General features: G+C 33.0%; 1 protein-coding gene across 1 annotated transcript in view; it reads left to right on the top strand.

The window, feature by feature from the left end:
- The first annotated feature begins 7,256 nt into the window (after positions 1–7,256).
- The window catches only part of LOC106458693 (1,5-anhydro-D-fructose reductase-like), a 57,014-nt gene continuing 47,170 nt past the window's right edge, over positions 7,257–17,100 (top strand). The window contains exons 1-5 of the mRNA XM_013918237.2: positions 7,257–7,413; positions 7,500–7,667; positions 10,642–10,758; positions 12,161–12,244; positions 13,548–13,664. Of these exons, the coding sequence (XP_013773691.1) occupies positions 7,339–7,413; positions 7,500–7,667; positions 10,642–10,758; positions 12,161–12,244; positions 13,548–13,664 (561 nt within the window). The 5' untranslated portion in view covers positions 7,257–7,338. The remainder of the gene's footprint in view (positions 7,414–7,499; positions 7,668–10,641; positions 10,759–12,160; positions 12,245–13,547; positions 13,665–17,100) is intronic.

Raw genomic sequence — 17,100 nt, 5'->3', positions numbered from 1 at the left:
CAACGTTTCGATGATGACAAAACCTTGTCGAAACGTTGTACATTTGCTGTCATGTTAAACTTACATTAAAGTTTTTCTTCATTACCCATTTAAGCCGTCTCCAGCCATTATTAGCATAGTGATATGTTCTTCAAATACCAAAGATATTTTAGGTTACTGGTGGTGAGTAAAGAAGTTTACATCAAGCCTTGATAATTGGAAAGGATTATGTTAGATCAAGACAATATATGCTTAAGTAATTCCGATCAATTTTCAGTACATTTTTTATAAATCGTAACGTCACTTCTTCTGCGATAATATAGCGTATATCACATCCTTTACAATATATAGCATACGTCACTTCCTCTGTGATAGTATGGCAAATATCGCTCCCTCTACGATAGTATACCATACGTCACTTCCTTTCTGATATTATTGCATGCTTCCTTTACGAAAGTATAGCACGTGCAACAGGACTGTGATGGTAAAGAAAAGTCAGTATCCGTGGGATAGTAGGGCAAGTTAAAGCAAGAGAATATTATTTACAGGAAGCTATGAAGAGATCAAGTTCGTAACCTTTGCTCTGAAAGAACCATGATTGGTAAATATCATAAAAACGGTAGTATTTACAGTAGAAATTGGGCAGATACATAATATTTGCAATACAAATTACAAAGTAATATACAACTTAACAACCAAATTATAAAACTTCAAAAATGTTTGAGAGGCACTCTTAGATGATAAACAAACCACACACAAAATTACAAGTCATAGAACCACTTGAGAAAATCAGCAGAACAGATACAAAAAATTCAAAAAGCCACAAATTTCGCCATCTCACTGACTGATATTAGTGGACGCTGTGTAAAAAACAGATTTACCATAGTTATAAATGCACCAATTAGAGAAATAGCACAGGGAACACTAGTTAGCGTAAAGTAGTTAATTACATCATCACCCAAATGACATTGCACACTATAGAGTGCGTGCCATCATATGTACAGCACACATGCACACTCAAAATGTGTACACACACACACACACCATAAGTGAAGAGAATGCACACCACACTAAAACTAGTATAACAATACTTCGGTAACGGTCTTTAACGTAATTATACACTATTATTTGCACATACCATAATATTATGATGCACACCCACACTGATAATAGACATATAGGATACAAACACAAATGAATGAACGATGCATAAAATCATGTCATTTTGTATGAAAAAAGTGCATGAACAAGTGAAAAAGATGTTTAAAAAATTGAAAGTGTAGGAATGGGAGCACCAAAAAGTGGGGAAACAAGGTAGGATGGGCATGATGTAATAAAACTTCCTCTGTACAACCTCACAAGAGGGCGTGTCTAGCATCCGGTCCATGCTTACTTCGTTTTTTTTTTTGTGTGTGTTCGTGATATTCTACAACTTACGAGTACATAAAATAGTGTCTATGATTCTTTTACTTTGTATAGACAGTAACGAATCCATGACGTCGATAAACAGAAACATTTGTATTTTAATCCACCTATATAGCTAATGTACGAAATCCTATTGACAAGTTGTAAAGTAAAAAAAATAAAAAGTTATGGGTCCACACGAATATCTGATTCTTTTGGTGTCGTCTGAACAGACTTTACAGTACATGTATTGCCTTCAATAAGTCAATTCACAGAATGCTCTAGTCACTGTATGATAAGTATAACTAAGTTTGACAAGTTTAGTCCACCTGGCTTATTGTATATAGGATAGAAAAATAAACCAAGTAACATGGACCGGATGCTAGACACGCCCCCTTGTGAGGTTGTACAGAAAAAGTTTTATTACACCATACTCATTCCTACCTTGTTTTCTTACTCTTTGGTGTACCTATTCCCACACTTTCAATTTTTTAAATATATTTTTTTCCTCTTGTTCGTGCATGTTTTTTCATACAGATTCATTTCTCCTGACTGATAGGATAATATAGACTAACGTGTATTCTCCAGGCCATCAAATTTACATAAAAGTATGATATTATTACTACAGTGTGTGTTCAGTTCTTTAAACTACAATCCAAAGATCGTTTTCACCTTTTTATGATACACTATTCACAAAAATGAAAGGAAAATGAGGCTTTCACTTTTCTTTCAAAATTTTAAAAGGAAAAATACACTGAGAGACGCTCAAAATTGACGAAGCTTGTTTATTACAAATATCACAGGTAAAAATACCAAGCAAGTCGAAAAATTCACTTATAAGTACCAAAAAAGCAAAATAACAAAAATGTCAATATTTGATTGCAAAAATATCAAACAAAAAAAATAGCACAATAATAGTAAACAATCCAAGGTAATCCAGTATAATTTCTTTGGCAGTTTTGGAACTTAAAACCTTAGAAATGAACTCTTCTTTATTCAGTTCTACCAATTAGTCAACTAAGTTACTTCAACAACTTCAATTTTTATAGAAACAAACAACTCTGTCAAAAGTTTAATCGTTGTTGGCTATTTTCTCTTCTTTATCATGCTTTATAATAACAGGTTATAGGTCTAAGAACATGCATATGAACTGTTGAACTTCTCACTATGTGCTTACCGACAGAACACACCATTCCCACAAGAAGTGGATTTATTTTACACTGAATTGTAATATTATTTTATAGCAGGGTATGTGTTTAGAGTAATAAAAAAAACTATAAAATAATTTACAACAAAGAATACTTTACATCTGTCACAAATACTTTTTTACCCTTGGGCACGAGCAAGCCCTAGCAGTTAACGTATCAGATTCGGGCTCCGAGTTCGAGAAGCAGTGCTACTAAACATGTCTCGCACTTTAAGCTGACAGTAAGATGGACAGTAAATGACGTTAAGATTAATCACTTTCGGTGCCTTTTCCTGCCGACTGGTTGTCATTCCTCTAGCCTACAGTTCAAATTAGGGCCTGAATCATAGATGTTTTAGCCAATTTTAATAACTGTCATAACATGCAAGTATCATACATCATGGCGTTTCCACTGGACTGAAGTTATAAGGGGCATATGCTGGAAATTTTGTTTCACAAGTTTCAAATGCTTAATAAATATAATGAAACTTAGTTTTATAGCTACAGAGATACCAGTACTTTGTATAATACAATTTTCTCAAATGTTAACCCCATTACAGATTCATTATTTGTGCTTTTTTGTGCAACGAATTAATGAAAAAAGAAAGGAAAAGCACATGAAACAAATGCCTTTTTCTTTTTATTAGATTCTAAAAAAATCCAATCTTTCAAAACAAGAATGACATCTTGATAAAATAACCAAATTAAATTCTCAAATGTTCTTTATCATCATTCTTCATCACTCCTTTAATGAATCTGGGATATTGCAGGGGTAATTCGGATGTTCTGTTATCCTTGAAAAAAATATATAGACATTAATTTTGCCAATTAAAAAACGCTTAAATATTGCTTATAACATTTCCTGTCTGTTCATATTTCTTGTCAAAAATTAAACGTATTTCGATTATCTTTAAATTGTTACGTAACGTTACATCACTTGCAGGTTTAGTGGTAAACTTACGGGTTTATAATCCAGAAAATTCTAGGTTCGATTCCCTGTTGCGGATACAGTGTGGATATCTCATTCTGTAGCTTTGTGTTTTTCTTTTTAACCCTATGAATACGGGCTGGGTGGAATCCACGCAACTCGTAACCACGAATGTATCCATCAGAGTAATTAAATGTTTAAAAACCCGATTAATATACTTAATAATAAACTTACCTGACAATGACAAATAGTAAACTCAAATAATCTAAAGCATTCATTTGATTTACATATGCCTCAGATAGGTTGAAGTCAAGGACTTGTATAATGATAGACAAAAAAAAACAATTCTTCATGTAATATAAGCACATCACAAGAAATATACATGTAACATATATAATATTAAACTGTGGAAAAACGAAACAAAAATAAACGTTTTTCAATACTATTGGGTTCGAGCATTTTGGGATTACTACAACTCCTCGTTGGATCAATCATTGCGATAAAACCTGGGATATTTTAAAGTAATATGATATATACTTGTATATTTAACAAAGCAAAACAGAAAAACAATAAAAGTGACAAATACACTACGTTATGAAAAGTATTAGAACAGCAACACATCCCCAACTCCTTTGATAGATTGTTTAGGCAGAGTATTCATGATGAGACTTAGTTTAATGGACGATAATTGCCTGTTGTAGAAACACAAGTGTAGAGGACGACGTTTCGAAAGTCTTCCGCCTTTCGTCTTTAGGTCAGTGTGTGTATGGTGTTGTCAGTTTTTATAGTATTCTTTTGGATCGTGGAGAGTGTGCTATGACTGTCTTTAGGTCAGTGTGTGTATGGTGTTGTCAGTTTTTATAGTATTCTTGTGGATTGTGAAGAGTGTGCTATGACTGTCTTTAGGTCAGTGTGTGTATGGTGTTGTCAGTTTTTATAGTATTCTTGTGGATTGTGGACAGTGTGTTATGATTGGTTGGTTTATCTCTATTTCTGATTGGTGGAGAGACTTCTTGTAGATTCAACCAGTGGTAGCCACAGGTTACTCACCTTAGAGTCTTTCTTTACATTTGTGTTTCTAGAACAGGCAGTTGCCGTCCTTTCAACTAAGTTACATCTCAACTTGTTTGTTTGAGCTATTTGTGTTGTATGCACTACAGGAATCAAAACCCGTATTTGAGTGTTATAAGCCCTCAGGATTTCCAGTGAGTCTCCGGACCGAGGAAGTGGTGACTAATAAATGTCCAGTTCTCAATGGTAAATTACATGATACACAATTCTTTAGGATTTATAAATGTCAGTAGGTTTTAAAAAATGGGTGAATATTTTATAAAGTAATACTAATAAATCGGAGAATATCTTCTGTGGGAGAGAGTTTGAAGTCATTCTAACTGGATCAGTGAAACCACAGGAGTTCCAGTAACGGGATGATCAAGGAGTTACAGTAACGTGATGATCAGGCTTTGGAGGAGGTGGTGGCTTTCCTTGGCATTTGAAATATGTGAGATGGTCTAGCTGTCGGGTATTGCAAATGTGTTGAATTTAGTCCACTGTATGATATGATACAGTATGATAGGATGATAGTATGATGTATGATATGACACTGTATGATACGATCCATACACTTTGTTTTTGGATGATCGTTGTAACGTAGGCACATTTTGCAGCACAAAGGTTGGGGTGGAGGTGCCCTAAGACTTCCCACTCAGTATCGTTGTTTAAAAATGAAAACATCATGCTGAAGATTTGTTTTGAATTTCGCGCAAAGCTATACGAGGGCTATCTGCGCTATCCGTCCCTAATTTAGTAGTGTAAGACTAGAGGGAAGGCAGCTAGTCATCACCACCCACCGCCAACTCTTGGGCTACTCTTTTACAAACGAATAGTGGGATTGACCGTCACATTGTAACGCCCCCACGGCTGAAAGGGCGAGCATGTTTGGTGGGACGGAGATTCGAACCCGCGACCCTCAGATTGCGAGTCGAGTGCCCTAACCACCTGGCCATGCCGACATGTTGAAGAAGGTGGTCAATTACGTCACTGTTTTCTGCTAAAACACAAATAATAAAAATTGGCCCTTGAGCATTATTAATACATATTGTTCGCCTTATTGCTATTTTGTCTTCAAGTAAATAAAAACGTGGAGTTTGACGATGTGTAAGCTTTTGTGTAAGAGAAGGGAATCCAAGCTTCTGGATGGTAGTACTTGGGCATAAATTTGTGATTCCCACTGAAGGACAAAACTTGTCAAATAGCTGAGAATTATAGATCTTAACAACCATCCCATTACGAGTTGGTAAAAATTGATGTCTTCTCAAATACAGTATTTAGGGATATCAAAAAGTGTGTATGTGTCAAACAGAACTTATCTTAACTACCATTCCATTACGAGTTGGTAGAAATTGATGTCTTCTCAAAGACAGTATTTAGGAATATCAAAAGTGTGTATATGTCGAACAGAACTTAGACTTCATTTGAGAGAATAAAAACACAGACAATTTTGATAAAAAATTGGTATCCATACGAGCCAATGGCAAAACTAGACTGGCTGGATGAGGCTTAGAAGATGATATGGCTAAAGTTAAAGTGTTTGATACTGTTATAACAAAAGGAGAAAGGCAAGCGATGAGCGAGATGTATCTTCAGCATAGGATAGCATAATACCAGCTTCAGTGAAGAGAGCAGAAGATAGTGTAGGATGATTTAGTTCCAGTGTAGCAGTCGATAAAGTAAGAGCATTGGATGACATGGATTTCTTGATGTCATTGCCTTGTATGGAATAAAGTTTAGCATAGTGTCTAGTAGAGGACAACTCTCTTAACTCAGCCATACCGTAGCGATCCATCACAGCATACAAATTAGAATATATCCAATACAAATGCAGTTCAGACGAAGCTATAAAATGGAAAAAACTATTTGTCATAATGTCATAATGATTGATAAGATATTATATTTAACTCTGTAGTAACAATTGCCACTAAAGTTTAACAATTTATTAATGAAAAAGCTAATAAGGGAAAAAGAGACTGCGGGACTTGAACCCAGGACCTCAGGCTAATAGGGATAATGTTTAACCTCTGAGCTATTTCTCACTTATTAGTTTTTTTACTTACATTTTAAATGCTGATAACTAAAAGTCTCATGGGTAGCGACGTTTGCAGACGAAAGATAGATTTTCCAACTGTCGGTTTAACACTGCAACATTGAATTTTGTTTTTACTGCATAAAATAACGTTGAAAATATAATGTTATCTGTATTTGTTATAATTTTAATTAACTCGTATTGTTGAATACATTGTTTTATATAATCTGCACTTCCATATGTGGTATGATACTGTTATCGGTGTACGTGATCTGAGGATGCTATCACTAACTTTTCACGTTTTACATGTACAGAAACAAAAAAGTGTAAGTCCGCAGACATAACACTGTGCCACTGCGTTAAAAAAGGATAAAAATTACATATATATATATATATAAAAGGCAAATTCTGTAAATGTAATATAAAAGTGGCCTACATATTCATTCTAACTTGGCTGTTTTTGTACGTTTTTACTATTTTTAGAATGATTTTTTTTCTTGTGAAGCACAAGGTCACACAATGCTACCATTAGAAAAAGTGTCTCTACTGGAAGGGTGTTCGATGGATTGAGCAAACAAACAGGCCTTATTAAGGTTAAGGTTATCCACCTTTTTTTTTGGGTTGCTGTTGTCGAGAACAAGCCACGCTTCCAACATAAGCAACTCCGTTTTTTTTTAACGTAATCATTCAAGGACATATCTAAACCAAATATAAGAGACCTGATGGTTTATTTCATAGCAAGTCGATCAAGTTTATAAAATGGCATCGTTTCCGCACTATGTTAAACTTAATAATGGAGCTCGTATGCCTATTATTGGCTTAGGCACGTGGCAGGTAATAAGATATTTTAATTGTAGAGAATAAGTTTGGATATTACTTTATTTTAATCTATTTTTGTGTATTTCTATCCTATATATTAGGCTAAAGAAGGTGAAGTAAAAGTAGCAGTTGAAAGTGCGATTGACTGCGGATATCGCCATATTGACACTGCCTGGGCCTACAAAAACGAAAAAGAGATTGGAAAAACTTTAAAAAAGGTATTTGATGCTGGAAAGTTGAAAAGAGAAGACATTTTCATTGTGTCTAAGGTACGATTATTATTATGATTAATATTTTCTTGTTATGCTGGTTAGTTCAACAACGATTATGTGATAGAAATACCAATCAATTAGTTTATTTACAAAAGTATTATCTTAAGGGTTGGCTTTAGTTTTTTTTTTAAGTGATACTAATGCATACTAATATATTTATTTAGCTTTATTCATAAAAGAAACATTGATATTGTACCTTGATCCATTTATTGATATCAAACTGATATATTCATTGAGAGGATAAGTTCAGTGTCAAACAGTTAATGAATGCTAGTAGAGAGTTCTTTACGACTATTATGCTGTTCATAAACTCGGTGAGTTACGTGTTTGATCATCTATGAAAGCTAATTAAGATAGAGGTTTTACTGTTAGGTTCGGATTGGATTTTTACCATGTAATCCAAAAGAACGCACCCAAGATTAGAATACATTTCAACACTGGTATCAGTGGATGGATTATTTTGGTGAAAATAAAATGGAACTTTGAAAGGGTGAAAAGAAGGTGAAGAAGAACGAGACAGGAAATTAAAAGAAAACCACAAAGAAAGAGGCCAAACATTTGAAGAACAAGTCAGAAAAATAAAAGAAGGCCAAGATAAAAGAGATAGAATAATAAAATAAACAAGAAAAATTTACAAAAATTGAACGAAGACCAAGAGTTAAGAGACGGGATTTTTAGTGAGGAATTAAAAGCTGGAGACATAATATTTAAGGTGAGGAATTAAAAGCTGGAGACATAATATTTAAGGTGAGGAGTTAAAAGCTGGAGACATAATATTTAAGGTGAGGAGTTAAAAGCTGGAGACATAATATTTAAGGTGAAGAGTTAAAAGCTGGAGACATAATATTTAAGGTGAGGAATTAAAAGCTGGTGACATAATATTTAAGGTGAGGAATTAAAAGCTGGAGACATAATATTTAAGGTGAGGAATTAAAAGCTGGAGACATAATATTTAAGGAATAATTAAAAAAATGACTAAAGACAGAATAGATCAAATTATTGGAGATGTACAGAAGGATTAGAACAACAAATGTGAAGATGTACAAAAACACATTAACAAAAAAACAAAAAGATATATGTAATGAGCAAAATGACCATAAAAGCAAGATGAACGAGGTAGAAAAGAACATCAATGAGAGAATAAAACATTTGGAAAAAGTATTAAATGCAAATATCAAACCAACGACATCTCTTTCCGCATCTGCCTTTTCTACTGCAGAACCTTCTTGCAATACTTCATTCAGTTCCAGAACTTAGCTTGCCATTTCAACAACATAGCATAATCAAGAAACCAACAAAGTGTGAAGGAAAGGTACCATGGGAGTCATATTAGGCTCAGTTTGAAATAATTTCCAGGGTGAACGGGTGTAATAGTGAACAATAAGGTATTCATCTTGATGCTCAATTTAAAGGATCATTCTGACAATATTAAGTAATCAGTTTGAGAACTTTCATCGATTGCTACTGCCTGTTGTAAGAAAAAGATGTTACGTTTGGCTTCTCTACTGAAAACCCGAAGAAGGCTATAGTATAGAAACTGAAACGACATCTCCTTTTTCAATAGACAGTTACAGTCGATTTAAGTTCTCAAATCTACTATGTTTACTCTGCCTAAAGTTTCACTGAAACAACATTATGTGGCCTTCCAGCCGAGAGCTTTAACAACTATCAAGCATTAATAGCTTCCTTACCTAACTGCCACACTAGAATAAAGTATCAAGAGTTCGAGAACAAGGTATGGAGAAAAGAAGATTTGGAAATACCTGCCTAATTATCTTACCTGGATGATCCACGTAAAATGATAGATTTGTTGGCACGTGACAAATTCATACATGCCATAACAGGTGAGTATAAGAGAATTAGGTTGAATAAAAGTAGGTTACCTCTATAAAGAAAGCTCTCTAGATGATTATGGAACATTAATTAGTTAAATTCGCAGATGAACAACTAAAGACACCATTTAAAAGTTAAGACGTCATCAGATCAAGTAATGTTAATACACCCCCCCCCTAACGATAGTATAGAAGAACTGAAAGTGTTAGTTAGAAAACTAGTCGCACAGAATGGAGGATATATACCATAAGAAAATAGATATTTCAAGTGTAAATTGAAAATGCATATTGCTTGGAAATGCAGATAAAAGCCTGTATGGAATAAGAACTCCTCACAAAAGATACCAGGAAATGGAAACTGTTATAATTGTGAAAAACATGGTTATTGTAGCCGAGGCTGTAGGGAACCAACAACTTTATTTTTATTGATTCAAAAAGTTACAGTCATAATAAATAATTAAGAATAAAAAATACAAACAGAAAACAACAACTATACAAAATAATTATATATAATTATAATAACAATAATTATAATGTTAAACTAAACATTGAGTAATCTGAATATACATAATTTAGTTCAGACAAGGAGACAGAGCCAAATCTGATGAAAGGAACAACGAAGAACTAATCAGATATCGAAGAAACAAAATTGAGCTAAATATATATAGCAAAGTTTATCTGGGATTACTCCATCTACCCCAAGTAATATGAAAGATATATTATTTGAAGAAAACCACCTACATCCATGGGTTTACTGAGTTAAAAATGTACAGTAAATTGAACTGCACTGGTTCTGCGGGTGCAACTGTTGGTCCTGATTTGGTAATTAAAGGTCAGAACTTGCCTCCAGAGATGAAGAAAGAAGGTACTGACACAAAGAATATGTAAACGTATATCAGAAGAATTAAAATGATGCTGTTTTCAAAGACATTTAATTAGAAAAGCAAAGAGATAATAACTGCTATAGACAGTCTTTTGGTATTAATCTAATGGGTTAGAACTACCCACTATAGGTCTGTAGGACATAGCAATAAGAAGTAGTGTCTCTGTACAAGTTTAAACAGTTCCATTTAGGCCACAGTATATCCTCTCCTTCTAGCTTAATTATGATGATTTTAGATACGTCTCTGTAATTCTAGCTGCCAAATGGAGGGCATCATCGAGACAAAGTCCTTCATTACCTTCAACAGTCGTTAGATGACCTTCAACTGAGTTATGTTGACATGTATCTAGTTCATTCTCCTTTCAGTGTTGTGGTGAGTTTTGCAAATATAAAAAGTTGTTTTGCTAAAAAATTGAGAAATATTTACTTGTGTTATAGTAAGTAATCTAGAGTTTTAAATATTTCAGCATGATCATGTTGAATATTAATTTTATTGTGTGAAAAATTGTGTAAGTCTTATTTGGGATGTATATACGATACAAACTGTTAAGATCTTTTTTCTAAATTTTATTCAAAGCACATTTTAAAATTGCATTCACCTGATATTTTGTAACTTTACCAGGATTTTAATTTAGTGAAAGATACAAGATTTTTCGCATTTTATTAAGTTTTATTATTAGAAGATCTCATAGTGACAGTGTGATACCACCTAGATATGATATTCTAAAAATAGCATTGGTGAAGCTGGTATGTAACTAGGTGTCTGTAAAAACCTAGTCGTGAAAACAATAAAGTAACCATTTTGATATTCATGAGATGAAGCTGATTGCTTCTTTCGATAAAAAAATGCAAAGTTTGCTGAATTGTTTTAGCACATCTATTATTCTTTTATTTAAATAATGTTTCTTAACAGTTTATTCTGTTTCTACTCCACATTTTGGAAGTTGACAATAATATGTTATTGATGCTAAAATGTTAGCTTTTTGGATTATTTCAATAATTCTATTAGTCTCTGTTTCCACTTAACATATAATTTGTATTGACCAGCTGATTGAGATGTTTTGTTAATGAAAATTATTGATATTCCAGTTTCCTCGTAACTTTTTACTTCATATCTAGGGCACAAAAGTCTATAAAAATGTCACTTTCATTCATATGGCATAAAATAATAAAAAAAATAAAAAGATTCATTCTTAAGAGTTTACTACCTCTTAGAAGTATAAAAAATTATAATTTTACATTTGCATTGAACATTTTAAAGATATGTTTAAAGTGTGTATATCCATATGTGAGAGACTTTTTGACCATAGCATTCTGTGAGAATTGTGATAGCCTGTCCTCTATTCTTATGCTGGGAATAAATCCTTAAAATCTTGTATAAACATTACTAGACTGCCCTTAATAGAAGCAAGATATTACTCATGCCCAAAGCTGAAAATATTTCAGTTTTTATCATAAATGTGGTGAATATTTTTATTTTCCTCATTAAGTAACTATTTTTAGGGTCTTACATTCATATAAATAGGGTCAGAATTTACAGGAAGTCATTCATTCATCCTCTTTAAGGACATATTTAACTATTTCTTTTTTATTCATATTCTCAATTATGATTACATACAACTTTTAAGCAAAACATTATGTATTTGAACAAAGTTTCAAATTGAATTTTGATTAATTAAATGTGTATCAGAATCTAACTGATAAACATTTTATTTTCTTCTCAAGATATGGCATTACAATGAAATAAAGAACTGGTTATTGTGTTGCTTTCTTAGCCGCTAGATGGTAACGAGCAATTACCAATAAAAGATGGAAAGCTGGTTATAGATTATGAGGCAGACTTTCTGGACACTTGGAAGGTAAGAAAGAGTAGTGGCATATCAGACATTGTTAGTGCATACTTTCAATATTATTCATAATGTGTTATTTCCAGATGAAACTGGTTTCTCTTAGAGAGGTGGGATAGGTTCATTGAATAACAGAGATTTGTTAAGATATTTATTAGAGAGTATTCTGAATGTCTCTGAATAAGAATGAAAGCTGGGCACAATGTAAAAACCATCTACCAAACTGTTTAAACCTTACTTTCGGTGTGACCAAATGGTTAGTATGTCCCAATTGTGAATACGAAGATTCATGGTTTCCTTCACGTTGCCACAAAAATGTGCTCGTATTTTTTATTTATTTTTTGGCAATGAATGAACCCCAAGATAGTCAAATTCAGACAAAAGTTCGCTAGAGTTGATGGTGGGTGCAGTTTGATTGACTGCCTTCCCTCTAGTCTATCAGTTAAAAATTAGGAATAGGTATCTACACTTGCCCTTGTGTAGCTTTGATAAAAGTTTTAAAACAAGCCAAAGTGAGAAAATGTATTCTTTATGAAGTACTTTGCAAATTATTTAGTTAAAAATGTTCAAGTGTTTAAGTGAAACTGGTGAACATGTAAAACGTGAATGCCAATTTTCATAATGTTAAATATCTGTCACTTTCTGCAAAATTTAGTCGATAATTTGGCTCAGACTCAGTTACTTGAAAATATAACATTGTCATATTAAATTAAAATTGAATAATTTTTGTGCTTCGTGAGAACTGCCATAACAATGAACTCATTTAAAAGGTGTTAGACGTAAAAATCTTCGATACATTTGCCCTTTGATTTTCATGTTCGTATTTCTCATTCACTCAAAGGAAAGAGAAGAATATCTAAGGCACTTCCATGAAACACTTGTTCTTTAGGTGAATGGGCTATCTGTTGGAATAAAGAGAGTTTTGAAATAAATGTAATATTCAAAGCTTGCATATTAGAAGGAATAAACCATGTGCATATTTATATTTTAGCACGATCGGTCTATATAATTGTGAACATCTTTCATCTAGAACTCAGCCAAATCTCCATTCGAGAATTTGTAATACCGTTCTATTTATAAATTCACGTCTGGTAGAGATCACAGTGTTTCCTGTGAAAAAATTTATTGTAGGTATCCAATTTCTAAAGATAATATGAAAAGCATAAGTTATCAGTAATTTCTGATACCTCATTGTAGGTATTCAGTATTGATAGATAATAAAAGCATGAGTTATTTGTAGTTAAATAGTTATTGTGTAGACTTATATTAATGTAGCAGTTTTAAAATACTTTCCTAAACTTCTCTGTTACTACAGGGCATGGAAGATGCTGTAGATGCAGAGATGACCAAGGCAATTGGAATATCCAATTTCAACAGCGAACAGATCAAACGTATCTATGACAATGCGAGGATTAAACCTGCCAACTTACAGGTACCTTTAATGATACAATATATATATATATATGTTCCTTGTACATTTGAACTAGTAGCTTGCTGACTGTTTGTTTTGTGTGCTACACATCTTTTAAGCATGTTGTGTAATAGGTAATATGCTTGTCATCTTGTTGAAGCAGGGAAAGGCGAATACTGGAGATCAGTGATCGAATACGAACACAGGACAAATGCTAAGTATTCAAATACGAATAGAGAAGAATGTATTCATTAATACATTTATGAATACTTTGTCGGGTAATATGCAATAATGATAAGATTTCAATACTTTATTTTATGAAACAATTTTTATGAATACTTTGTCGGGTAATATGCAATAATGATAATATTTCAATACTTTATTTTATGAAACAATTGTTTTTTAGAAACTGAAACAAACAACATTTTAACAAATAATAACATTTCAATATTTTTGTTTTTAAAAATACAATAACAAAGTTTTTCGGGCGCAGAGGATGCTGGGACATTCAGGTAGCGTTTGGATAGTATAGATATGGTAGGAAAATTTTTTCAGGGATCTTCCAATAATCTAGAGGATTGCTTTCTTCAGGAATGCAAGGACTGTCGAGGTAGGTGTTGATCTGGTTTCTTGGATGCAGCAAAGAAATTAAAGAGCTTACTTCTAAATATGAATTACCGGTACTTGTGTAATATTAAAAGAATCGTGTCACATAAAAATAAAAAAAAATCTCTGCATTTTACACGTATATTTATAGAGCTTTAAAAATATGTTCAAGACAGGAAGATTTAAATAACGAATTGTTATTAATTAAGTATATCGCTGGTGATAAAGGATTTGAACCAAATATAGTAGACAAAACACTTAAGAAATTTAACAAAGGTGTAAAGACAGTTAAAAATACGACATTAAGATATATTTATGAAAAAATAAAACAAAAAAGAAACTAAGTTTACCTTATGTTCCAGGTTTAACAAGTCAATTACATAAAGTATTTGAAAAGCATCAGAATTTTTATCTTGTCTTCAAACCAATAAATAAGGTAAAAGACATAATAGGGAATACTAAAGATGAAATAAAATTAACAGATAAAACAAGCATTTAATGTGAATATGGTGGTATTGATATTGGTCAAACTAAAAAAAATTAAAAATTCAGATTGCAAGAACATAAAGGTTATATAAGAAATAATAAAATAGATTTGTTTTTTTGAAGTTAAGCACAAAGCTACACAATGGGCTATCTGTGTTCTCCCCACCACATGTATCGAAACCCAGTTTCTAGTGTTGTAAGTCTTCAAACATACCGCTGTGCCACTGGGGGCCAATGAAATAGAAATATTAACTATAATCGAACATGTGAAAACTAATCATCATACAATATTATGGGAAAAAAACTTTAATTTTGGCTAAACCTCGTAATATTATAGCATTAAATATTAGAGAAACATTAGAAACAATGAAATATAAAAAACAAAAAGAAGTACTAAATAGAGATGAAGGACCAGCAAGTTAATATGTTGATATATGGCGAGATATATTATAATAAATAAAAATTAGACCAAGGAAATATGTAAATAATAGTGAAGGAAAAAGGGGTAAAAGCATAAAGTAGGGCTTGTAAATAACTCCTGAAGATGACGGAGATCATGTCGAAACTAGTACTTGAAGAGTGTTGTTTTAAAGTGGAAGCCGTACGGTTTCAATAAAGTTTTGATTGTGTAAATAGTAAACGTTGTTTTTAATTATTTATTATAATGAGCTTACTTCTTTTTCTATGGGGATTTAAAGTTCTCTTTTTGGTTCAATGGTTATTGGGTTATTTGTTGAGGAAACTTTCTTGGCTTCTTGCTGCAGGAGCATTCGATTACATTCATAGACCATAGGTCCAGTGAAATACCAGTCAAGTGTAATTCTGGGATCCAATGCCGCAGTCAATCAGAAGACACTTCGTTCCTCATACGGAATCAGCCGGGCGTAAACAGATTTCTTCAGTGCAGAGATAAGATTGAAATGATATCTAGATTGCATGCTGTCATTCTCAGTCATCAGCCAATAAACACATGGCACTACATAACTGCAGGTAACAGTGTTCTGACCCTGGGTGAAATTTCAAAAAATGTCAGTCTTGTCACGAAATATACAAGCACAGTTTGATCATGAAAAGTAAGTTTTGATGTACCAGTATCTAGATTATCCAACTTCTCCTGGGGAATCTTCAATATATATAGATTATCCAACTTTTCCTGGGGAATCTTCAATATATATCTAGATTATCCAACTTCTCCTGGTGAATCTTCAAGATATCTAGATTATCCAACTTCTCCTGGGGCATCTTCAATAAAGACTTAATCATCTTCATTTCTGAGTTACATCGTATTGGTGTTACTGACTGAACTCTGACCTCTCCCTCAAGTAGTTCAGTTGCTTGTGCTGATTTCCGAATGTAGAACAAGATGGCTGATGCTTTAGAAATTACATCCAGCAGTGGCCTAGCTTTTTTCATGCCATTTCTGACCACAAGCTGTAGCGTGTGGAAAAAGCAGGGGTCATGTTCAAAAAGAAATTAGGGGAAATTTTCTGCTGATGTAGATTCATCCAAATGTTCATCTTCCGATCCACTAGCTGTAGATGAGCTATCACCATCTCTTACATTACGTAGTGTTTGTGGTTCGAATCCAGGCAAGTAGAAAGCTTGATGAAGTTAGATGCGTTATCAGATGTCACATATGACACCTTGTTGTTGATGTTAAAGATATTTATTATTTCATCATATTGAGCTGCAAAGTTATCAGATGTGTGACGCTCCTTGAAATGCCGACATGCCAGCATGACTGTTTGCATTTTCCAGTCAAGTATAAAATTACCAGTGACTCCAAAAAAAGCTGTGCATTTATCTGTTTCTCCAGATATCCACAGTGACATTAATGTTGGGTACAAGTTGCAATTGAGAGAGAGAACTTATTGTTGGACTTTGTCAAACCTGCTCTCGATCAATGTTGTGGACGCACTTGCGACTGAGAAGAAAATACTGAGAATCCATGGCTGCCAGTAGATGTTGAAAACCATTTGTCTCCACCTCTGACAAGGGTTGCAGTGTACCAGCGTTAAAAATCACGAGTTTGTTAGTGATGTGCTTTTGGCGAAGGTGTGTAGACTTATATTTAATTGATTCTGTACAGTACACCGCTATTATAGACGGCTACACCTGGGCGGAAATATCAGAGCCAGATGTAGACTTCTGTAGCTCTGACTCATGGTTACGCTAGAAAGGCAAAAGCGTATCTCAGTTATGTAACATATTTTATATAATATATAATAATAAAATAACAAAAACATAATAATAAATAAAAATGATGAATATAGTTTATAATAATAATAAAAATATATGATAATAAATAAATATCTCAGTTATATAATATAGAATATAGTAAAACATATAATACTAAATAAAGGGA

This window comes from Limulus polyphemus, unplaced genomic scaffold (assembly GCF_000517525.1).
Source record: "Limulus polyphemus unplaced genomic scaffold, Limulus_polyphemus-2.1.2 Scaffold502, whole genome shotgun sequence".
Taxonomy (NCBI): domain Eukaryota; kingdom Metazoa; phylum Arthropoda; class Merostomata; order Xiphosura; family Limulidae; genus Limulus; species Limulus polyphemus.
The sequence above is the reverse complement of the archived record's forward strand: the minus strand, read 5'-3'. Positions and strand labels throughout refer to the sequence as shown.